Here is a 25,814-nt window from a genome sequence, read left to right as displayed (position 1 = left end):
GTTAGTAATGACTGCACCTGTGCACCAGCTAGGTGATCTGGGGAATGTGACAGTTAGTAATGACTACAGCTGTGCACCAGGTAGATGATCTGGTGAATGTGACAGTTAGTAATGACTAAAGCTGTGCACCAGCTAGGTGATCTGGGGAATGTGACAGTTAGTAATGACTACAGCTGTGCACCAGCTAGGCGATCTGGGGAATGTGACAGTTAGTAATGACTACAGCTGTGCACCAGCTAGGTGATCTGGGATTGTGACAGTTAGTAATGACTACAGCTGTGCACCAGCTAGGTGATCTGGGGAATGTGACAGTTAGTAATGACTACAGCTGTGCACCAGCTAGATGATCTGGGGAATGTGACAGTTAGTAATGACTGCACCTGTGCACCAGCTAGGTGATCTGGGGAATGTGACAGTTAGTAATGACTACAGCTGTGCACCAGGTAGATGATCTGGTGAATGTGACAGTTAGTAATGACTACAGCTGTGCACCAGCTAGGCGATCTGGGGAATGTGACAGTTAGTAAGGACTACAGCTGTGCACCAGCTAGGTGATCTGGGGAATGTGACAGTTAGTAATGACTACAGCTGTGCACCAGCTAGGTGATCTGGGGACTGTGACAGTTAGTAATGACTACAGCTGTGCACCAGCTAGGTGATTTGGAAAACGTGGACCGTTGGCAGATCTCGAGGGCCGGTTTGGCCAGCTCTGCTATAGATCATTGCAACCGGCCGTAAAGCTCACATTTCCGTGCAAATATCCTTCCCCTTTTACTTGATCAATTTCATTGGAGGAATCCTAAAAAGTGAAAACCCCAATGGACCTACCAGAAGAAGCGATTGTCAGTTCTCTGCTCCTGAGTACTGCGGTGAGCGTTGAGGCTGAGGTCTAGACTTATCCCGCTAGAAGACCATGCGAAGTAGAAGCTGCCCGAGTTTAGGACCTTGCGGACCTCGGACATACGATCCTCATCTGTTGGATCCGATCTCAAGGAAATAAACTCGGTGGAGGTCACACGAAAAACTTCGGAGTCCTGAATCTTCCCCACGGACATACACCCGGTTACCAACACCAGATAATGGGACATAGTGTCTCCTAGAAGATAACGGAGAAGAACCAATTCACCCAGTGCGGTAATACTATAGAACCTAAGGCACAATGGTCTACACAAACCCAGCAGCTCAGCTAGCGGCGATACAGAGCAGATGCATTGATCATCGGAGTTTACCAGCCATGAGATATTATCCTTTGTCACTAGAACGCTACTAGAAAGGGTTGGATGGATTCAGCTATTAGGGGAGAGTGACATCTCTGCAATGCTTGGCAATTAGCGATGTCACTGGCAGCGAAGTAGCCCTTGATGTCCATCGCTTAGAACTGTATCTCCCCACATTGTCCTAGCACCAGGTAAGTGGTGACTGTTTCCTCAGGAAGTGGAGTGTGAGGTATCAAACCTTTCATATGCGCTACTAGAAGAGATATAAGGTTTGGAATGAAGGTACTTGTTTCCTAGCACGGCCACCCCGATTTACATCGGGGTGGTCGTGTCGGAAAAATCGTGTTGATCGCATCGCATGCGATTTGGTCGCATGCGATGCGATCGACCCGATTTTTTGATTGAATGAAATGTAAATCGGGTCCCTGGGACCCGATTTTACATTGGATTCAATGTGAAATATTCCCTAGACCCCCAAATTTTACGACGTAAACCCCACCCCACGATAGACGCCAACCCTAGGCGTGGCGAGCGAAGCGAGCCCGCGAGGGGCGGCGGTGCGCGTCCTCTGACCTTTTCATTCCCCTACTATCCACGTCGGCGTGGAGTTGAGAATAGAATAGTGTGGCAAACGCAGCGAGCCACCGAGCCCGAAGCGTGGCAAGCGCAGCGAGCCCCGCGAGGGGACGCGTATACCTGTGAAGTTATACGCATCCCCTCGCCATGCTTCGGGCTCGCCACACTATATATTCTCAACTCCACGCCGACGTGGATAGTAGGGGAATGAAAAGGTCGGAGGACGCGCACCGCCGCCGCTCGCCACGCTTCGGGTTGGCGTCTATCGTGGGGTGACGACGGGGACATCTATAATGTGAAATGGGTCATATTGGCCTATTTCACATTTTTTTCAATGAGATGGACTTAATCAAGTCCATCTCATCTTGTGCCATTATAATGGCACAAGACCGACGCGATCCTCACGATTTCAATGTTAAAAAATATTTTAACATTGAAGCCTATGGCAAAATCGGGGGCATCGCGTCGGGACCAATGTTAATGGTCCCGACCGACGCAATGCCCCCAATTTTGTACCTTTGCCGCCAAAATGGACCTGATTTCAAAGGAAATCTGGTCCATCGTGTGGATCGTGTACCTTAACTTAAAAGGTACACGATCCACAAGATTGTGGCCGTGCTAGGAAACAAGTACCGGAATGAATTACCCTTATGGGTTGATTCAATAAGACTCGGACGGGGCCTAATTGGTAAGCAGCGATTTTGGCTGCTTACTGAGCCTTACCCAATCACCCCTTTAGCGCGGTACTGCTTAATGGGTCACAGCTGACCCCACTTCTGACAGTACAAATCCTACCCCTTGTCCTTTCTAGAACCGGTCTTACCGAGATTTAGCCGCAGAACGCCCAGAAGGCCGTAGGCATCCATTACTTTGCTGTATGTTCCCTTTATAGCTTCTTTTTCCGCTGAGGCTGAAAGAGACAAGAAATGCTGTGAAGTGGGATAATCATTGCATGCGGAACTACAGTAAAATATACAGTAACAATGGACAATCACATTTGCATCAAATACAGGTGTGGGATCTGCTACACGGAATGCTGGGAGATTTCCAGACGAAGGTTTTTGTTCCATCATTTGAATGCCTCAAATGTACGAAAAACGCATTTTAAAATGATGCCAATATTTTCCAACAATTCTATTGGCTTCTTTAGTGCTCCTCACAGTACCTGCAGGAAAACATTTCTTTTTTTCCCCATCCTGTTTATTTTCACAGATAATGAGGGTGAGATTTAATGGGATGAGAGTTTCATAAAGTGAGAGATTTGGTGAGAAATCTCCAGTTTTTTTAAAGCGGCAATCATTTACACTTCAAAATCAAACTGGTTTTGCAGTGTAAATGATTGCCACTTTAAAAAAACTGGAGATTTTTTACCAAATCTCTCACTTTCTGAATCTCTCTTCCTATTAAATCTCACCCTGAGTTTCTGTATATTTAATGCTTATTCGAAGTACTGTAATACACAGGGGTAAAAGGGATACGCACTCCCTCATATCAGCATCTGATTACTGCTACACCAATGCCAAGTCTATAAAAGGCTCTTAACGGAGAAGTATATTCCGAAGAGGTCAGTTTTCCGATAAGAGTCCTCAAGGTTAAATGCACTGTCACCCCGATGTTCTACTGCAGATCTGCAAGTATCACTTATCACAGACAGCCGGCGCTCCCTGAGCATTAGTCCTGGTGGGATTGGGGACCAGTGAGAAAGCGGGTGGCAGGGACTGACTCAACTCAATCTAAACATTATCTGCCTAAGTCTGCCTAAGTCTAAGGGGGAAATTTACCAAGATGGGAGTTCTAGGTCACATGGGATGTTGCTACAGGCAACAAATCAGAATATACTCCTTATTTATTTAGTACCTTCTAGAAGATAACCGCTGCATTTCTAGGCAGGGTATTAAATACAATTGTAGATCACTGTAACCTCAGTTTCTCGTACCATAAATCTGTCCTTTGACCTCCTATTGGACGATGACGCCACATTGCCTTTTGGGCCTAATTTGCTAATCTGAGAATTCACAGAATAAGCGATTATGGAATGACTTCACATGGGGGAGGGGAATTAGCGACTGAATGGCGTATGTATCGCCAACGCAACTAAGCTGCAGTCTGACTGACGGGATGCTGGCATTGGGGGTGAAAACCTGCAGTTTTCTGGGTGTGTCTGGAAAAAAGCAGGAATTTCTGAGGAGGGTCTGTGACATCAGCGCCGGCCTTGTTCAGCTGGTCAGTGACCCCCGTTCCCATTATGCTGCCACACAGTGACCCCAGTTCCCATTATGCCACACAGTGACCCTAGTACATATAATGCCACACAGTGACCCCAGTTCCCATTATGCTGCCACACAGTGACCCCAGTTCCCATTATGCTGCCACACAGTGACCCCAGTTCCCATTATGCTGCCACACAGTGACCCCAGTTCCCATTATGCTGCCACACAGTGACCCCAGTTCCCATTATGCTGCCACACAGTGACCCCAGTTCCCATTATGCTGCCACACATTGACCCCAGTTCCCATTATGCTGCCACACATTGACCCCAGTTCCCATTATGCTGCCACACAGTGTCCCCCGTTCCCATTATGCCACACAGTGACCCCCGTTCCCATTATGCAACACAGTGACTCCCGTTCCCATTATGCCACACAGTGACCCCCGTTCCCATTATGCCACACATTGACCCCAGTTCCCATTATGCCACACATTGACCCCAGTTCCCATTATGCCACACATTGACCCCAGTTCCCATTATGCCACACAGTGACCACCGTTCCTATTTTCCCACACAGTTACCCTAGTACATATAATGCCACACTGTAAAGTCCCCTGCCATATTGGTAAATAATATCACTTTGCAGCAAGTAAACTGGGCCCCCTAAGCCTCTGGGCCCCACAGCAATCTCACCCTCCACTATAGCTACAGAGCATTGAACGTGAATATACATAATTGCCCTGCCCTACAAAAGGACATATGTGATGTACAAATCAGTGACCCGTTACATACAGTCCGCTTGTGTCTGCGTGCACGTGTTACAGGTTAAGGTCATAGGAATCTATGATCGATACTCAATGACTACTGTATAGGGCAGACAATCCCACCAGATACTAGAAGTTATGTATATACCGTCTAAGTGAGGTTATCCTGCCTTCATACCAACAAGAAGGTACGTCAGCAGAGAACCCAGACGTAAACCCCAATAGTCTGCTCACGGCACACAGTTTGCTTTATCATAGCAAGTAGGTAACATATAAATAGTGTCTCCGAGGAAACCATATACAGTTTATATCTCCATCATTATCATGCAGACACAGCGGCATGTGTTTCTGTCTGGATGGTGATAAATGTGGCATGCTGGCCCCTCCAGGAGCACCCGCCAGGGTGTAAGCCACAGGGCGTCTCCTGGACTGCGGTGCAGACCAAATGTTTCAGCCACCAGCCACGGAAGCACCCCCGCAAGGGCATGCAGCCTTGTATAAAGTTAGGGCTCACCAGCTATAAAGGAACTACAAGTCCCATCATGCTACGGTTATTTCCAGAATAAAGAAACTGTGAGATGATGTGAATTGCCTTCTGCAATGTTCTTTAACCAATATCCTTTAAAAAAAGGACTAACAAGTTCTGTATTAGCACAAGACCAATATAAACCCGGCAGACAAGTATTTTATTTTATTTAAAAAAAAAAGTAATTTAAAACAATAAAACCAATGGCTGCAAAGCTAAATCCAATGTATGGATATGGATTTGAAAAAATATTTTGAAGAGACTGGCTGGACACTGATTGGCTGACAGAATTGGCCGGCCAGTCTTTTCAAAATATTTTTTCAAATCCAGTAATCGCCTGGAGAGAGACCTGATTGTATCCCCTGATCATTAATACTAACTATAGGTCCCTGGGAGTATTTCCCCTACAGTACGTGTAGAACGTATGCACCCTGACTGTCACTCCCCTCCATCTGTCACACTGACTCCCCTGGCGCTCCGGCATCTCACTCCTCAGGGACAGGATTACAGCTGGCTGTTCTGTCAGAAGGATGTTCCACGTCTGTGTATTCCCTCACTGTAATGTCCTGCTGGTAATACCTTCCTCGTGTACAAGGCTTGGTAACTGCTGTCTAACCTGCCCCTCATTATCCTTAGAAAGCTCTGGAAAAGATATTAAGAACAAAAACAGGCTGCATAAGTAGTACCACATGACTGCATTACACATAAACACTATTATAGCAAACATAAGTGCATTCATCCCATGTTCCTTGTATTTCACGAGACGTCTGTACTGGAAGCAGAGGGTTATGGGACGTGTAATGTCTCTATGGAGACGGCTGGGTGTAACACACAGAATCTATAGGTATATAGCACAACAGGGTCTGACTGATTTGTATGGATGGCCACTGACCAATGATAAGCAAATACACATTTATATGCATCACAGTGTTCATAGCACCCTGTACCCTTCAAAACCCATGTAGTTTCTCTTCGCATCCTGTGGGTGTAGCTCTCAGTTGCGGTGCTTAAAGCACAGCATGGTCTGTATTGAAGAGATGAAGTACAGACCAGAGTGTTCTAGAAGCGTCACAGCAGAAAGCGAAATCCAGGCCGGAAAGAGTAACTGCAGGGGTTTTGAAAGGTGCAGGGTGCTAGAATGAGCACTACATCAATTGTTTATCCACCTGCATCCAAATCATAAATGCTGTTTTAATACCCCCATATTCTGACCCCATTGTTCACAGGAGATTTTATGTCACTCAGGGTTCCCCAATAAGGACACGTGAAGGGAGACAATACCATGTTCGCATTGCTACCCTTGCAAAATCCCGGGTTTTTGGCAGGGCACAGATCATCTCAGCTCACAGACCCTGTTCATACTGCACCTTAGAACCGGGAAATTCCTGTGTCTGCCCCGTTCACACTGGTTCCCTGGTCTGCCTGCCAACAAGTGTGAGGAATCTAAGAGCAGCTTTTATTGGCTTTTTAAAGAGCAGCTTTGATTGTCCATATGGGCACCACCACTCTTCCTCCGATTTTAGTTCTACCAGCTATACCCCTATTTATGCTGTGTTTTATCAACACACCCTGTACGTTACCCTGTCATTTGTTTTTTGTTTGCTATGTACGGCGCTGCGGACACTTTGTGGCACCTTATAAAAGGAACTACTACTACTACTCTCTGCAGCATTAAATGGATATAACATGTCTCCTGATCTCATTCCCCAACCAGCTGGCTTTTTCACGTCCTGTGTGAAAACCCCGGGTCGTGCCTGTTCACACTGGCAGAGGCCCGGGTCATTCCCAGGAATAACCCTGCAAAAAAAACGCTTGTATAATTCCTGGGGCATTACAACCGGGAATTGTACTCACATCCGTTCATAGTGAGACAGGACACGGGAAATTACTGCTTGCCCTGGCAAAAACCCGGGTTTTTGTGGCAGTGAGAACGGGGGGGGGGGGGGGGGGGGTATAAATGGACAATGAGGAGGCTGGGAAATAAGCGTATAAAAAGGTATGTAATAATTGTGTACAAGCCTTACGTAGCTTATGACAGACTGTAATACAATGTGTGAATAAATGAATAATACATGGCTGCCAATGGCTTATGCAAAAATGTTCTAATAGCAATGTTTTATAACTCAGGTTTATGGTGTTCCTGCAAGATCTCGGGAACTGCACGTCTACCCGGTCATAAATCAGCCAATAACATTCATGCTCTGATTAAACATTACAATAATAAATGTATAAAGATGGACATACACTAGGCAATAGCTCAGAGCAGATGTATGCGGTCCTTTTACCATACGTGTCGCATGTGATCCCAGACAAACTTGCGGGGAGGTTTGGATCTTACGCGCAGCACCCAGTACCTCTGATGCAATGAGCGCAGGACCGCACTTCGCATTGGACCTCATGTCACATTTGGACACTTTTCTATGACCGCACTCACATAAAAAGTTACCAAATTGCATGTATTGTGCCCTGGTGTATGGGCAGTAGACAGAAAACGGTCAGACCGACATGCCCAAGGTCGGCACAAGCTATAGGCCCACATGACCAGCAGAGAACCCGGTGCAATTTTTAAATGGTATCAAATTTTAACTGCCGAAATGCAGACATGATCCTCTATAAAAGGGTATGGATCATTGGGTAGACAGAAAGTTGGTGAACAAGCATTAGGTCGACACCACTAGGTAGACACAAGCATTAGGTGGACACTTTTTTTGTCCATAATTTCGACACAGTCGACATGGACACTGAAACGTAGCGCCGCGTCCCCTCGCATGCTTAGGGCACACTATTTTATTCTCCCACCACGCCCTAGTGGATGGTAGGGCATGAAATACCGCCTGTCGGCACATGTTGGCTAAACCCCACCAAAAAAAAACCATGTCGACCTTTTGACTGTCGACCTAATGCTTGTGTCGACCTAATGACATGTTGACCTTACCCATGTCGACCTTCCTGCATGTCGACCTAGTGGTGTGAACCCAATGTTTGCCGACCTAGTGACCGTATCACCTATAAAATCCGGCCAATGATACAAAGGCGAATATGCCGGCCATACATTACAATGACCAGCATCCGATCCGATTCGTTTCACGATTTCAATTAAACTCCCCGGCAGCCCCCGGACTCCCGATTTGGTGCATTTGGACACACGATGTGCTAAGACGGTACTTAGGATCCGCACCCACTTTCAACAGATCACATCTGCAGCGCGTAAGATCATAGGATACAACGGATCGTAATCGTACAGAACCACCTCACAATGGCCCTTATTCTAGTTCACTCTGACAAAATCCTTCTTAGATGGTCAAAACCATGTGCACTGCAGGTGGGGCAGATGTAACAGGTGCAACATTTGAGTGGGATTTTTCTTCAAAGTGAGATCTAAATTGCAGTGTATAAATAAAGCAGTCAGTATTTTCCCTGCACACAAAACAAAAAAACTCGTAACATGTGCATAGAGAATTAGATTTGTATGAGTTTTTTTGTTTTGTGTGCAGGGAAAATACTGACTGCTTTATTTATACACTGCAATTTAGAGCTCACTTTGAAGAAAAACCCCACTCAAATCTAATTCTATCTGCACCTGTTACATCTGCCCCACCTGCAGTGCACATGGTTTTGTCCATTTGAGAAGGAATTTCCCTGTAAGAGTGAACCAGAATAAGGCCCAATGTGCACAAAAACACACACAATGTATCGCATGAGCCATTGAAAATGTGCATTTGGCCCTGAAATCACTGTAATCTGTATGGCGGGTATAACACTTGTGTGCGTGGTCTCAGCCAGAACACCAGCTGTGTGGGCGAGCGAATGCCGGGCTCTGTCTATTGGGATCGGTTTTGTATTAAGTGCTGCATGAGTTACGTGTCTCAGTCTGTTACTAAAGCAAAATATATCTACAAGCAACTGCAAAATAACAAACGTTACTAAGAAATTGATCCTGTGCCCCCCTCGCTAATAAATTGGTCGATATTTTTTTACATCCTGGGAGTGCTTGCTGATTCTTTCCCCTTCCCTCATATCTAGAAAAGAGACAGTGGCAATGGAGGATGATCAGTGGTACAATATACAGGATGTGATAAAACTCCATTGAGAAGGAGCAATGCAAAGTTTAGAACTAGACGAGCACCTGTTTTATGTACAGTGCTGCTTATTCCACTGTGTCCCTGCACAATATATATTAGCTTGCAGCAGCAGCAGCGGCGGAACGATCCCGGCTTTGTCTGCCGGCGGCGGTCATGACAGTCATAGCTCAATGGCCCTTATTCTGGTTGGTGCGGCCGGAGCCGCACACGGTGCTCCGGCCGCACAAACCAATCCCCGCCCACGAGACGGATCGCCACGGCCGTCCGTACACGGACGGCTGGCGATCCGCATAAAAATGGTGGGGCGTACGCCTCCACCATGGTGGGAGCTGCCCCCTGCATTCGATGGTCGTCGACCATCGAAGGCAGGGCCGCACGCCACAGCAGCTCCCGCAAGCTGAGACCACACGGACAATCGTCCGTGTGATAGCTTGTATGGGGGCTGAGAGCTGACATCCGGCGACGTCAGCTTTCCGCCCCCATCAGTGGCGTCATACCCTGATTAGCATGCATACGCCCCGCGTTTGCATGGGAACGCCCATGAAACGCGGGGCGTATACATAGGGAAATGAGGGTATGAAGCCCCTCACGCCCCTATACGCCCCCTTTGCGGCGGACGAAATACGTCTGCGGCGAATGGGGCTGCACATGCGCAGATTGACCTCTGCGCATGTGCAGACTAAAAACATCGGCGGTACGGCCGCACGCGGGCCGTACCGTCCGATTCAGAATAAGGGCCAATATGCTGAATAATTGTCATGTAATTGCAGTCAATGAAAGTTCTATGAGGAATTAGAAGTTATGAGCTCTCGGCACCTGGCCTCAGGCTGGCATTTCCTTCTATTACAGCAGCGATTGGGATTCCTGCTGCTGCTTCCGCCGGTCCTGTACAGCAGACAGGGATTCCTCCCAGGGGTAATGATTCTTCCTATTACCTAGTGTTGTGCAATACAGAACATTGGGCGTATACACTCTGCAATGGGTTGATTTTTTGAAGAGTAATGTGGCGCTATCTCATAAGGTCTATGCCTTATGCTGCCCATACACTTGTGAGATATTGCATGCAATCATTCGATTTCGACCACATCTGGCCGATAAATCGAATGATTGTATGCATTTTTAAGGGGACATTTGACGCCATGCGCGGGCACGCTGGTCGAATGTCGGGTCTCTAGATCTTATGTGCTGCACATAATATTTATCGAATTGCAGGAGCGATCGCATGTGGTTTTTAACCACATGCGATGCTCGAATATAATACGCAGCTGGGGGGTGGAGGGAACGCTTTTTCATCGGCGTCGGGATGGAGAGAGGGGGCCGGAGGGACCGCTGGCGGCGTGGAAGACGGCAGGCAGAGGGCGGCGTTATGTAGCGCAAAAAGCGCTAGCCAGGCAGCGTGGGTCAGTCAGCGGTGGCGGCAGAAGTGTTTAAAACACTGAGCAGCGCTCTGATTGGCTGAGATAGCTCAGCCAATCAGAGGGCTGCCGAGTGTTTAAACAATTGTGCCGCCTCCGCTGACTGACCCCCGCCGCCCGGCTACCGATTCTTGCGCTACATAAAGCCGCCCTCTGCCCGCCCTCTTCCAGCACCCAGGTCCGAATCAGACCCAGACTGTGCAGGCAAAGCGATTTAGGATATGTGGCACACAGCGGATTTGGCCATAAATTAGCAACCGGCGGCCATGAATCAGATATAAAACATAGATCTGAAAGGAACGTACTTAACCCTTTCATTGAGAAATCTTCCTTATAGGGAGAATGGAGCACAATAATCTGTAGCCATTTTTAAAGAGTTAAGGTATTGGATAGGCCTGGCCAACCTGTGGCTCTCCAGATGTTGTCAAACTACAAATCCCATCATGCCTTGCCATAGTTTTGCTATAAGGGAGTGCTAAACCTGTGGCAAGGCATGCTGGGATTTGTAGTTTCACAACATCTGGAGAGCCACAGCTTGGCCTGTCCTGGTATAGGGGGTGGACGATGTCTAGGTTATCACCTGAAAATGGTCGACATACTCAAATGGTTAACAATAGTTTAAGGTCGTCATAAATGCGGTCGGCACGAGTTTCTCACGGTTTTCCATCTATTTCCATATGGGCACCATATACAGTAAGTGTACGGCGTGGGCTCGCCAGGCTTCGGGCACACTATGATGATCTCACTCTATGCCCACCTGGATGGTATGAGCTAAGTCGGTCTACACCAAAAAAAAAGGTGAAAAACTTGTATGAACCTTTTGAGTGTTGACCATGTCTATGTCGACATTAAGCTTGTGTTGACCTTCTGTCAATGCCGACCTATGTTATGTTGACCAATTTCAGGATCAGTGACCAGGAACAGCCTGTATACTGCCAATATCAGCACCACCGCCTCACAGGTAACCGGCGGCATTCATTCCTCATAGTCAGACAGACAAAGCTATAGTGACTGGTATATGCCCACCTACCTGGCACCTATCTATAGTGACTGGTATATGCCCACCTACCTGGCACCTATCTATAGTGACTGGTATATGCCCACCTACCCGACACGTATGTAGGACCCTGGTACCTATCTATAGTGACTGGTATGCCCACCTACCTGGCAAATGTGAAGGACCCTGGTACATATCTATAGTGACTGGTATGCCCACCTACCCGACATGTATGCAGGACCCTGGTACCTATCTATAGTGACTGGTATGCCCACCTACCCGACATGTATGCAGGACCCTGGTACCTATCTATAGTGACTGGTATGCCCACCTACCCGACACGTATGTAGGACCCTGGTACCTATCTATAGTGACTGATATGCCCACCTACCTGGCAAATGTGCAGGACCCTGGCACCTATCTATAGTGACTGGTATGCCCACCTACCTGGCAAATGTGCAGGACCCTGGCACCTATCTATTGTGACTGGTATGCCCACCTACCTGGCACATGTGCAGGACCCTGGTACATATCTATAGTGACTGGTATGCCCACCTACCCGACACATGTGCAGGACCCTGGTACCTATCTATAGTGACTGGTTTGCCCACCTACCTGACACGTATGCAGGACCCTGGTACCTATCTATAGTGACTGGTATATGCCCACCTACCTGGCAAATGTGAAGGACTCTGGTACCTATCTATAGTGACTGGTATATGCCCACCTACCTGGCAAATGTGAAGGACTCTGGTACCTATCTATAGTGACTGGTATGCCCACCTACCTGGCAAATGTGAAGGACCCTGGTACATATCTATAGTGACTGGTATGCCCACCTACCCGACATGTATGCAGGACCCTGGTACCTATCTATAGTGACTGGTATGCCCACCTACCCGACATGTATGCAGGACCCTGGTACCTATCTATAGTGACTGGTATGCCCACCTACCCGACATGTATGCAGGACCCTGGTACCTATCTATAGTGACTGGTATGCCCACCTACCCGACATGTATGCAGGACCCTGGTACCTATCTATAGTGACTGGTATATGCCCACCAACCCGACACATATGCAAGACCCTGGTACCTATCTATAGTGACTGGTATGCCCACCTACCCGACACGTATGCAGGACCCTGGTACCTATCTATAGTGACTGGTATGCCCACCTACCTGCCGCATGGCACGTCTGTGTGTATACTGTCACCCTATAATCCCTACAGAGATCATGTTATTGTAACTGCTGTCAGGAGGACTCCCACCCACAGAACACTGGAAGCTTTGTATATATGTAATACACGCACATACCATATACACCAGACAGGGCCCTGTACAGTGGGTTATACATGTCTGCCGCAGTGTTAGTATACACTGTCCCTGTGAACGGTTATCTGGGAATGTCTCTGATATAATATATTATGGACAGAAATAATAAGGTGTCTCTCAGCGCTGACACCACACAGCGGTGCCTGGCACATCGCCACATAACGAAATGTGAGGAGAATTAGAGGTGTCCCAGTGTGGGCTAGGAGCCGGGATGCCCCCCACAGGCAACAGATTCTGTTTTACAATGAAAAGTTATTAAATTAGATGCAGAAGGCTGGAGACAATACATTCAGGGGGTTCCCCATGTACAGGGTTCTGCAAAGCATCATCCTCCCCTGCAAAAACACTACAAAACTTCCACCAGAGGTTCTGCTGGTTAGGTCACCTGTATAGAAATGTGACAAGTGACAAATTATATATATATTATATACACACACACACACACACACACACACACACACACATACATATTTACACACATATACTGTAAGCTTGTGAGCAGGGCCCTCCTAACTCCATATCGGTTTGTATCTACCCAGTTTGTTGTATCACGGTCACCAATTGTAAAGCTCAACGGCGTATGCTGCGCTATATAAGAAACTGTAATAAAAAAATGCCCGTGAGTCTCCGAAACATTGCCATCTACAGCCAGAGAGTGAAACTACATCTCTTTCTCACACATGCACAACCACAGAAGGTAGCAGACTAGCTTTCGAAGCTTTTGCTTAGAGCTGGGCTTACTTTTGGGGCATATGTATTGCAGAGAGATCATGTCGGGAGAGATAATGTACCAACCGATCAGCCGCCAATGGTCATGTTACAGACAGATGCGGACTGGCCGGTACTTTATCTCTCTCCAGGCTTGCCGATACTGGCACCCTACCGGATCTCTGCTTCCACCAATAACGGCGGGGATCATACTGGATAAGGGAATTATACAGGAACCAGGTAGGCATCAATTCTCCCCCTGTGTTGTACATACAACCAGGAGATGATGGAAAACTCCCACATAGGTGGTGTAGGACACAGACAAGGAGAAGGACTGTGGGGCAACATATATATAGCTTCTTATATAGTGCAGCAGATTCCATTGCGCTTTACAATTGTAGACAGTGATAAAACAAACTGGGTAACAACAGACTTGGAGGTAGGAGAGCCCTGCTGCAAGCTTACAATCTATAGGGATATAGGAGGGAAACACAAGGACAGGCACCAGTAATAGCATAGCAGTCCCACCAAGTTACACGTCCAGAAGGGAAGCTATATAATACATAAGTGCCTCAGAGGGTTATGCGTATGGAACTTAAATATGATAGGCTTGCCTGAAGGGGTGAGTTTTCAGGGAATGCTTGATAGTTTGGAGGCTAGTGGAGAGGCTAGTGGAGAGTCTTATTGTGCGTGGAAGGGCATTCCATAGGGTGGGAGCAGCCCAAAGGAAGTCCTGTAATAGTGAATGGGAGCTAGTGGTCCGTGCAGAAGAGAGACGCAGATCTTGTGCAGAGCAGAGTGGGCGAGATGGGAGATATATATATATATATATATATATATATATATATATATATATATATATATATTATTTCTCAGCTTTAGTACACGGACCCCTCAGACCGTGTCATATATTTTAATAGCTTCAAAAGTCCTACAAGCCTGTAAATGTTATGCCTTAATTACAGAACAAGCTAAATATTACTTAACCTTCCCCACAATCTCCCCTGACTATCATGGAATAAGGTAAGAAGGCTACAAATAAACAAAAAAATACAGAGAATATACACCTTGTTGGGTTACATAATAGTGTGTATACTCTCTCACCGATATCCTACACTGGCGGACAATTACTGAACAGTTTGTTTTGTTTCGGCCCAGCACCACTGTGATTCTGTAAAGGTATTTTTACCGTTCACGATGTTCAAAAACACATAAATAACGGCGAACAAACATTGGATGCACACGCAGGTTTTCTGACAAGCAATCAACTCCAATGAGCTTATCAGTCATCGGTGGAACTGTAACTGAACAGGACACTCCTTCAGGCGCTGCAGGAGCAGGTGTACTGTGTGTAGAACATGAACAGGCTTGCATCAGTGACAGCAGAACCTGGAACATTTACTGCTGGCTGCAACCTGGCCAAACACCGCTCCACAGAAAGTGATCCCTGTGTAGCCGAACAAGACAAGGCGGGGATAAGCAAGTGATAGGGGACATGATACACATCGGCGGGTGCACCCTCGAACGACCCCTTGCATGTGTCCTCTAGCAGGAGAAATCATTCAATGGTCGGGGGGCACCAACATCCTGCACCATCAGCCGCTCACCCCTAGAATGCATCGTCCCGCCTGCGTTTCCATGGGGGAACCCCATTTCCGGCCCCTGGCCCTCCCTCCTAGCAATGAACTGCCTGTCATTCGTGTCTGCACACGCGCAAATACGGTATTGAATCAGGCCCTAGAACACTGATGGCTAACCTTGACACTACAGCTGTTGTTGAACTACACATCCCAGCACGCCCTGCATCAGTTTTAGCATGGCCAAATAGTAAAACTGTAGCAGGGCATGCTGGGATGTGTAGTTCAACAACAGCTGGCGTGTCAAGGTTAGCCATCACTGCCCTAGGAGAAGGTGAGGGTACCGTCTATAAAAGGACAAAAAATACTGTAAATATGTTATAGAGACTGGTAATAACTAAACAGAAATGTCAAATAGCTTGAAGAGTGTATAACAGAACACACACAGACAGACACACAGACACAGAGACACACACAGACACACACACACAGAGACAGAGACAGGGACTGAACACCACTGCTGGAATCCACCCAACCTGAACTATATCTGCCATTCTACAGAACACACTCTTCTCTATGGGGAAATGACAAGTTTCCAAATGTCTGATTATTGCACAATGTAGATTTGCAGAGTAAAACTACAGCGTCCACAGTTCCTGCCTCATTTATAAATAGCATGTGAGGCCGGCAAGTGACATGAATGTATATTAGCGATGGAGCTGGGTAATAACTGAATAGTTTATATCTATCTCCGATCTTCCGCTAACCTGCAGAATGTTATTTACCGTATTGGAATGGGGGGGGGGGGGGGGGGGTGCGTCACACTCACAGGCTGCTTTGTATATACAATTGCTTGGATTGGGGGAAACATACACAGAGGCAGGGATGTCACTGCAGCTCAAATTTAAGTTAATCTAGCACCCTGCATCTTTCAAAACCCACGCAGTTCCTCTTCCCTGTCTGGGGTGTCGCTCTCTGCTGTGGTGCTTGTAGCACAATATGGTCTGTATTTCAGCATTGATATGCAGACCATACTTGTGCTATAAGCGCCACAGCAGAAAGTGACACCCCTGGCAGGGAAGAGGAACTGCACAGGTTTTGAAAGATGCAGGGTGCTAGAATGTACTAGTCTGCCTTTATTTTACCCTATGATCACCAATAAACAATGGACAGACAACCCTCCCCCTTCCCCTCCCCAACTCAGGCATCGGCAGAGAGCGAATCTGCCCTGATAGCTGCCTATCCTTCTAGCACCCTGCTCCTTGTAAAATCCTTGCAGTTCCTCCTTCCTGCCTGGGGTGTCACTCTCTGCTATGGTGGTTCTACAACAGTCTGGTTTGTATCTCAACATTGAGATACAAACCAGACTGTATTTGAAGTACTACAGCAGACAGCGACACCCCAGGCAGGAAGGAGGAACTACAAGGATTTTACAAGGAGCAGGGTGCTAGAATGAACACTAATGTTTTGCTCCACCCCGGGGAAAGAAATAAAACCAGATGCCACCAGAATAATACTTTCATTAAAGCATTTCATATTCTATTACTGTAACAATGCAGCAAATACGGACAATTGACAGAAGGAAATCCATCCCACAACAGGGACCACACCTCAGCCATGTACAGCTCAAACAGACTGCGCTTTACAAAGAAAGAATTTCAAACACTTCCATTTAATGATGACAGAGACAGAAGATGAGCCTGGAACACATCACATAACATGCTCAGCCCACCGGCTTACATCTAATTCAGGATGCAGCATGAACAAGGGGCTCGCGCAAGCCAGCCGCTGCAGCTCCAAGCAACAGAGACATGCCCCCTCCAACGCCAGCGACACCCCTACATTTTGGGGTAGAGAGGCCATCGCTGCACCCAAACAGCAGAAGACTGCCAACCAGTGACAGTTAGGACCCACATCTGTAATACAATACTTGGCCTGTCTCTGAGGAGAGACCCATCGTGTGTGTGACTGTAACATAACTTACAGAGGACGGCCACCGCACCAGACTCGAACATCAGACACTCCTCCTTGTTGCGAGACTCCACCATTAGACTGAAGGGAGGAGGATCCAGTTTGTGGAAGATCCGATATCCTTTACTAAAAGCCATGTTTATGATGGATCGGATAATAAGCCCTAGAAGACACAAATTGATTCAACAAATGCATCATTACTTGTTATTTACAACCAAGAACAAAAACAAATAAATGATATAAAATAAGCACAAGTGTAGTCTACGTACAGAGCTAGAACTACCGCATGTAAGACAGATGCAGTTATAATGTACATTTATCGTATATAAATGGGTCTGGAATCGTCACTGTATGAAGGGAGACCATAGTTAATGGGCCTAATTCAAGGATGGATGTAGTAATCACAGCAGCCTACCCTCCCAGACGCTGCTCCCTTCCCCAAACGGCCTGACAACCAGCTGCGGCTTAGGAGGCATTGCGTCTGTCAAGGCAGGACTCGTTCTGCACAGGCGCAGTTGTACTAACATCGGAGACGTGCGTAAACCATCGGTTTGCGTACACATCTGAATCAGCCACGATGTATTTCTTTTAACATTTCATCGTCAATGTCAGAACATCCAATGGCCATGGACACAGACCAAACTTACATTCACCATGAAGTGAGCGGTCTGTACACTGAATGCACATATAGAAAATGTGTATGTTTAAAATAAATGCAAACTCGGGGTGATTCAGGCCTGTTCGGTAGGCTACGTATATTTGCAGCCTTGCGAGCAGGTAAACATGTCCCAGTGCAGCTATGACACACATAACACGCCAGGATAAGGATACATGACCCAGTGCAGCTATGACACACATAACACGCCAAGATAGGATACATGTCCCAGTGCAGCTATGACACACATAACATGCCAAGATAGGATACATGTCCCAGGGCAGATATGACACACCTGACATGCCAAGATAAGGATACATGTCCCAGTGCAGATATGACACACCTGACATGCCAAGATAAGGATACATGTCCCAGTGCAGATATGACACACCTGACATGCCAAGATAAGGATACATGTCCCAGTGCAGATATGACACACCTGACATGTCAGAATAAGAAAACATATGACACACATGAGATGTCAGGATAAAGATACATGCCCTCCCATTGCACATATGACAAACAAGACATTTCAGGATACATATGACATGTCAGGACAAGGACACATATGACACACCTGACATGTCAGGATAAGGACACATATGACATGTCAGGGTAAGGATACATATGACACACATGACATGTCAGGCTAAGGATACATATGACACACATGACATGTCAGGCTAAGGATACATATGACATGTCAGGATAAGGATACATATGACACACCTGACATGTCAGGGTAAGGATACATATGACACACATGACATGCCAGGATAAGGATACATATGACACACATGACATGCCAGGATAAGGATACATATGACACACATGACATGCCAGGATAAGGATACATATGACACACCTGACATGTCAGGGTAAGGATACATATGACACACATGACATGCCAGGATAAGGATACATATGACACACATGACATGCCAGGATAAGGATATATATGACACACCTGACATGTCAGGGTAAGGATACATATGACACACATGACATGTCAGGGTAAGGATACATATGACACACATGACATGTCAGGGTAAGGATACATATGACACACATGACATGTCAGGGTAAGGATACATATGACACACATGACATGTCAGGGTAAGGATACATATGACACACATGACATGTCAGGGTAAGGATACATATGACACACATGACATGTCAGGATAAGGACACATGCCCTCCCAGTGGCTATGGCTGTGCTGTCCGGGGGTCAGGGCACAGGTTAGGGAGGGTACGGGCAGTGTAAGGTGAGGGGCCTGGTAATGCCAGGGCCTCCCCCGGTCTGTACAGAGCTGTCAGCTGACGGGTTAGTGCTAGAAGGATGGTGCAGGGCTGCTTAGTGCTAGGCCGGGTGGCTGGGGTGGGGAGTGAGGGGGCAGGGTACATACCGGTGCCCGGAGACGTCCGCTGCCCAAAGCCGCCTACACCGACCACCACTGACTCTTCCTGTACAGGAGCAGCGGCAGCAGATATCCAACACAGAGACCGACTGCTGCTGCTGCTGGCCCCAGCACCGGCCACGCCCTCTCCCTCCTCCGCCTGCTGATTCGCCGGCGAGCTCGATGGCTTACCAGACCTCAGGCGGCCATATTTAGTACTGGCGTGCAATCAGTCTGCAGGCCCGGCTAGTTGCTAAGGAACGATAATCTGGTCTGGGGACAATAATTGGTGACAGAGAAAAAACATATCAGTGATATATGTATATAATATATCATTCATGTTATTCTGCAGCAGTCAGCAATGTGTGCAGTCAGCAATACAGCGTAGGGCATTGCACCTGGCAGAGGCAGGACACATGGGTGCAATCAGCAGCTCTGGGGCAGAGAGAGCAGATAGCATAAATAAGTGATGAGGTAGATTGCACAGCTGTATATGAGAACAGGCCATGGTGTACTGATACATCTCTGTGACCTTGTACCAGTGCTGAGGCCTGGGACCAGGGCATCGGCTCTCCCATCATTTACCATCGGGGTACCCCCAGGCAGCTTTTGTACCCCAAACATTAGCAAAGCAAATATTTACACAAATACTGTACATTGCTGCCTGCAATATGGGGTTTCTTGTTTGCAAATATATATTTGCTCTGATATTTATTTATTTTCTTACTCAGCACAGTATACGTGATACAGTTACAGTATAGAAGAATAAAGCTGGCTAGATCGTGAAAAACTCATGTTGGCCATGTTTCCGGCGCTCTAACTTCTCTTACTGTCGAACTGGACACAGTCGATTATCTTTAGGTGTCTAACTAGACGGGTTTGACTAAGCGTGGTCAAACATAACATGGTCAGTCTAGACATCGTAGATCCGTCTACTACTGGATACCACGTGATACATGTGATGCCCATGCAATACATTCCAAATGCAATTTGACCTTGTGTGAATTCATCCCTAAGCATATGTGTTAAATGGTATTTTATTGTGAAAACTAGAGCGGTCTGTAACTTGTAGGCACTACCTATATTAATTGGATGTGCTGGTTTCCATATCATTATAGCATTAGTCAAATCAGTATGGACAACAGATTGTCTAATTAAACAAGTGTGTTTAACGGGATTGAGTAAAAACCGTAATGGTCCGGACTCCGGAATGCCAAACCAGATTCCTGCAGCAATTTTAACCCCGGAGGTCACTGGTAGAGCACTTCCCCCTCGCGCTACTGAGCAAATGTGCTTGAGGGGGCTCTACCTGATGTTCAGCCTACCACCGATTCACCTGGGGAGCCTTCCCGTGTCGGTCTGCCACTCACTGATGACATTGCTCTGGGACCCAACCCTGCTCCAATGCTCAGATGTAGACACTGCTGTGTGCTGTCCTGAGCATCCCATGTCAGCAATTTGTTTTTCTGACACTCCTACAAAATGGCAGAATACCACCCCCACACTCCAACTTCCTCTCAGTCACAATGTAGGGGGATTACGTTTACGATCCATACGCATTATTTCGCTAATGGCTCTCACACATGAGCGATGTGTACTGAAAGCATGGTCAGCTGTTCGATAATTGCTCAATTTGTGAAATCACTGAATAGCGATCCAAGTTGAATTAGGCCCAGGATTAGGACACCATAAAGTGGCTAATAAGGACTCCTTCAAAATCTTCCCCCAGGATCAGAGCAGGTTTACTATCCTTGATTTGATGACTATTCAATTGGGTCCATAACAATCATTCTTTTACTCTATCTTTTTATGTAATTTTGTTTTTAGTATATTGTATTTTAATATGTCTAATTGTCATTAAACAACTACTGAAATATTGGCAACAATCAGCGCTGCTTTTTCTTGTCCCTTTTTTGTTTATATTCTGTTGGGAGCTGACTACTCCCATAAGCAGATGCTTTTGATTAAACAACTCTGGGTAAGCGCTCTACACTAACCACAGGTTAGTTCCGTCATTATGCAGGTCTGGACTATAGATATTGCAACGGAAGCAGACTTTTGCTAGTATAGGATCTCATCTTGTGTGGGTACAGAACATGTCCTGTGTCAGGTCATCGGCTGATTGACAGTTCCATCATCCAAACCAAGTCCAAAAAAAGCAGTCCAAGCTATGTTTTTTTTCCAAGGGTGTGGTATAGGGTTCCGACCGTCATTAGCCGATCTCTGGATCCCGACTAGCCAGACTCAAGACAGCATGGCCAGCGCAACAAAGCCCCTTGCGGGCTCGCTGAGCTCTCCCTCTATGGGGGCCATGGACCCCCATGAGGGAGAATAGCCGGTGGCCGGCGGGAACCGTCTGTCTGTGTTTTAACAGTCGGGATCCCGACATCAGGTAAAAGACTGTCGTGACCCCGTCCAGCACCCGTTTTCCAAGTCAACTGGCCAGTGCACAGGTGCATTCATTCAGACACATTTGAAAAGATCCACAGGTGGAGCTCATTATTTCACTTGCGATTCTATGTGGAGACCTGGAGACCTGGAAACCATGCACTGTTTGGGGCACTTGAGGACCAGGGTCGGGAACCAGTGGATTAGACAATATAATCCACAGCTGGAATTACTATGGCTGCTTGTAGCAAGCAACTGTAGATCATGCAAGTAATTTTTTGTTGTGTTCTAACATTCTGTTCACCCATTCCTCCAACATCTCCCCTTCAATTCCTGGCTTTTTGACAATAAAGCAGACACCTGCCTATTATATAACCACACTATGATCTACAAGCCACCAAATATATATCACTTGTTATTGTGTTTACATTTAAGTACTAGAATTACATAATTCACCAATTTTCTATATAGTACTAGTGTCAGAGCATCCAATTCACAAAAATAATAAAAATTGTCTAAAAAAGTACAAATTGATGGTAATATAGTTAACAGGATTTATTGGGACATCCCAACGAAGTCCTACTTTTAGGGGTGGGAACATTCCCGAGCTACACTTAGACCCCTCGTCCAGGCAAAAGCATCAAACCTATATAATTTAATGAAGGTATGCGCAGAGGCCCATGTGGAAACTTTGCAAAGACGCTCAGCAGAGACCCCTGTGCGCCGACCAGAAAGTAGAATGGGCCTTCACTGAAACCGGCACTGGTTCTTCTAGTGAATAGGTAGGCCTGACAGATCGTCTGCCACAACCAATGCGCCAAAGTTTGTTTGGGGGCGGATCAGTCTCTTTTGTAGGCATCATATAATACAAATAAAGATTCAGTCTTGCTAATGGAGGCAGTTTTACAAACATAAATTTTCTCTAAACACATCTAACAATTGTAAGGAATCCGAAGATGAAGACGGGTCTGGAGCAAACGCCGGCACAACAATCTCTTGCTTGAAGTGAAGTCACGACGCAACCTTATTCCAATCTTGTGCAAAGTACCACTTTATTTTCATAGAACACAAGAAAAGGAGCATGATGAGACAAAGTCAAGGTCATATGATATGGGCTAATGTAATAGTTAGGAGGAAAACAGTTTTCCAAGTGAGCCATGGAAGGTCTACGGAGTCCAAAGGCTCAAAAGAAGGAACCTGAAGCTTTTGAAGAGCGAAGGGTAAATCCCAGGGATGCATTGGATAAAGAACCGGAGGTTGGAGATGGAGCACTCTCTGTAAGAAGGTGCAGATAGTGGAAGAAGTGGCCACACACCGCTGAAATAACTTAGAGAAGTTAAATGAAGCACAACGCAGTCCCAAATCCAAATCCCTTTTGCAGATATGCTAGGACTTGAGAGAGGCTGACCTTAGGGTCATAGTGGTGTAGAGCACACCACTAGAAATATTTTTGCCAGATTCTATGATAGATCCTGGCTAGAGAAGGTTTTTCATGCTGCAAGCATCATCTGAACGACCCTGACAGACTAACCTCTGGACCTTAAGACCGACCGTTCAATAGCCACTCAAATTGAGCTGGGGTGACCTCACGGTCCTAACAGCAGCAGCTCCGGTCGGAGGAGATGCCAGGGAGGAGCGATAGACATTCTGTGAAGGTCCAACGTCCCATGCCCATCTGGGCCAATGTGGAGCAACTAGAATCTGTTCCTGTTTTAGGCGACAACTCATGGTAGAAGAGCCGCTGGAGGGAATATGTACACCATCTCAAACGGCCAAGTGGCCATGAGGGCATCTATAAGACATGCAGCTGGATTCCGGGTAGTGAACCTGTACAGGGGCAGCTTGTGATTCTGTCTGGAAGCCATTAAGGCCACTTGGACTCTCACCGGTCTGCTGTGGAGCATCGTTCGCGCCTGACGGAGACATGAAAGATCACCCATAGCTCAAAGATGTTGATGGGCAGACGAGCTTCGAGGTCTGTCCATCGACCCTGGAAGGACCTGTCCAGAACCACTACTCCCCAGCCCCAAAAACTGGCATCTTACAAGAACCCTTTCTTAGGAGGGATTGACCAGAAACAGGTTTGAATAAAATCCTTTACCTCTATGTGAAGGGGGGACTTGTACAATTACTCATGCAGAGAGGAGAGCTGTGACCATCTGGGCCGGTAGCCCTGGGGTGAAAAACCTTAGGCAGGCAAAGGTGAGTTAATAACTTTGGGTAACAATGGCCCTTACCCAAGAATCCGAGGTTATCTCTATCCAACTATTGGGAAAGTTAAGAAAACGACTGCCTACCTGTGGAGGACCCTGGAAGGGATCCACCCCATCATGCGGTAGGCTTGTCAGGCTGTTTGGGTGCCTGACAACAGCCAGCCCAGGACTGGCGACCACTTGTAACTTAGCCTTTCTTGGAAGGAGGCTTTTCTGTGGCCGAAGACTGATCCCTCTAGGGTTTCCTTGGGAATGAAAGGAAAACGGTCTAGAGGGCCTGGTCTAGATATAGGTGGACAGAAGGTAAGAAGGCTGGACCATAAAGGACATTTCCTGAAAAAGGCAGGCATTTTTAGAGTATGCATCTGCATAACAGGAACAAAGCCTTGCTCCTGAAGCAGAGCCCTTAAATGGAATGGAGGTAGAATCTAAGGCTGTCTCACCCAAATATGTAGGCTTCCCTAATTAGGTCCACAAAAGAGAGGAGCTTTGACCTGCGTGTAATATGTTTCACAAGGTCATCTGACCAACTTCCAATAGCATTCGCCACCAGGCTGAAGCAAGAGCCAGACAGGATGCTACACCTGCATTCCTGAATATGGACTTCAGAAACTGCTCCAGTTTTGTATATGTAGGATCCACATTAGGAATAGGTAACGTGGAGGACTTAGATAAGCATGCCACATGGGCATCTACTTTCCCACTTCTGCTGTTCTTCTTACCCAAACAGGTAGAAAGACATGAGGCATCTGGAGATCAGGAATTTCTTTTGTGGATGAGACCAGACATAGCAGCAATTACCAACGCGTTTCGCATTGGTGATTGCTGCTATTTGGACCCAGTCTTGGAGGAACACTTCTATTCTTCCACATTGGAATTGCTCCCACCACCTGCTCATTCGTCTGATCCTTGCCTTAATCTAATGGAAGTCCCTTGCCTGTTTCATCTTTGGATCACTCGCAGTAGTGCGGACTCCCGGATTGGCTAATTTCCATCTTTTGCCTTCTGTTTGAGACCAAGTACACAACTACCAGGATACCATAAAAGTGGCTAACAAGGACTCCGCCAATTACATCAATGCAGGTTATATGATCATTGTTTGGTGATTTCAGCAAACTGGGTCCAATAAGTTATTATTTTGTTATTGTATTTTATATGTATTGTTTTATATTGGTGAATTTTTATTATTAAAAAAAAAAATTCATTGATTCATAGCCTATATCCATTAATAATCAGCGCTGCCATTTTCTTGTTCTTTATCTATCTCGGGAGCCGACTACTCCCTTAGCAGCTGCTTTGGGGCAACAACACATGATAAGCTCTCTATACTAACTTTTGGTTAGATTTTTTCCACTTTGGCTAATGCAGGGAGCCTGCTGCATTTAGCCGCAATCCTCGCTGTTTTAGCGGCCACATAGGCAGTTTCCCCCTCGCTCCAAAAACCTAGCAAGGGGGAAATGGCGTGTGCAGGGCGTCAGTTGAATATTGACCCTATCACAGCTCGCAAAAAAGCATATACAACAAAAGCAGACAATAATATTGTTAATTATTTTCCTTTAACTCCGGAGCAATATAGCGCGCACACAGTGAAAATGTGACTGCGAGGACAGAGGAGAACGGCGTTCGATAAGGACCCGCAGGAGTTTGCATCATTATCATTCGTACACAAAATGTCTGCCTTTATGGAGTAAATCCTGTACATATGGGGAACAGCAATGACACTGGGGTAGCAATCTCCATTTATCTGTTCACACAGCAAATTAATTAAAGCATCGCTATTT

The 25,814-nt window shown here is 46.6% G+C and overlaps 1 protein-coding gene across 6 annotated transcripts in view; it reads right to left on the bottom strand.

The window, feature by feature from the left end:
- SYNJ1 (synaptojanin 1) overlaps nt 1-19,590 on the bottom strand; it is a 78,375-nt gene extending 58,785 nt beyond the window's left edge. For all 6 annotated transcript variants that reach the window (XM_083171819.1, XM_083171822.1, XM_083171821.1 and 3 more), the window contains exons 1-4: nt 19,442-19,590; nt 17,391-17,540; nt 2,617-2,703; nt 829-1,096 (exon numbers count right to left, since the gene is read on the bottom strand). In XM_083171819.1, the coding sequence (XP_083027945.1) occupies nt 829-1,096; nt 2,617-2,703; nt 17,391-17,514 (479 nt within the window). In that variant the 5' untranslated portion in view covers nt 17,515-17,540; nt 19,442-19,590. The remainder of the gene's footprint in view (nt 1-828; nt 1,097-2,616; nt 2,704-17,390; nt 17,541-19,441) is intronic.
- Between the last annotated feature and the right edge of the window lie 6,224 nt (nt 19,591-25,814).

This window comes from Crinia signifera, chromosome 2 (genome assembly GCF_055691185.1).
Source record: "Crinia signifera chromosome 2, ASM5569118v1, whole genome shotgun sequence".
NCBI classification, from domain to species: domain Eukaryota; kingdom Metazoa; phylum Chordata; class Amphibia; order Anura; family Myobatrachidae; genus Crinia; species Crinia signifera.
This window is presented reverse-complemented; position numbering and strand designations above follow the sequence as displayed.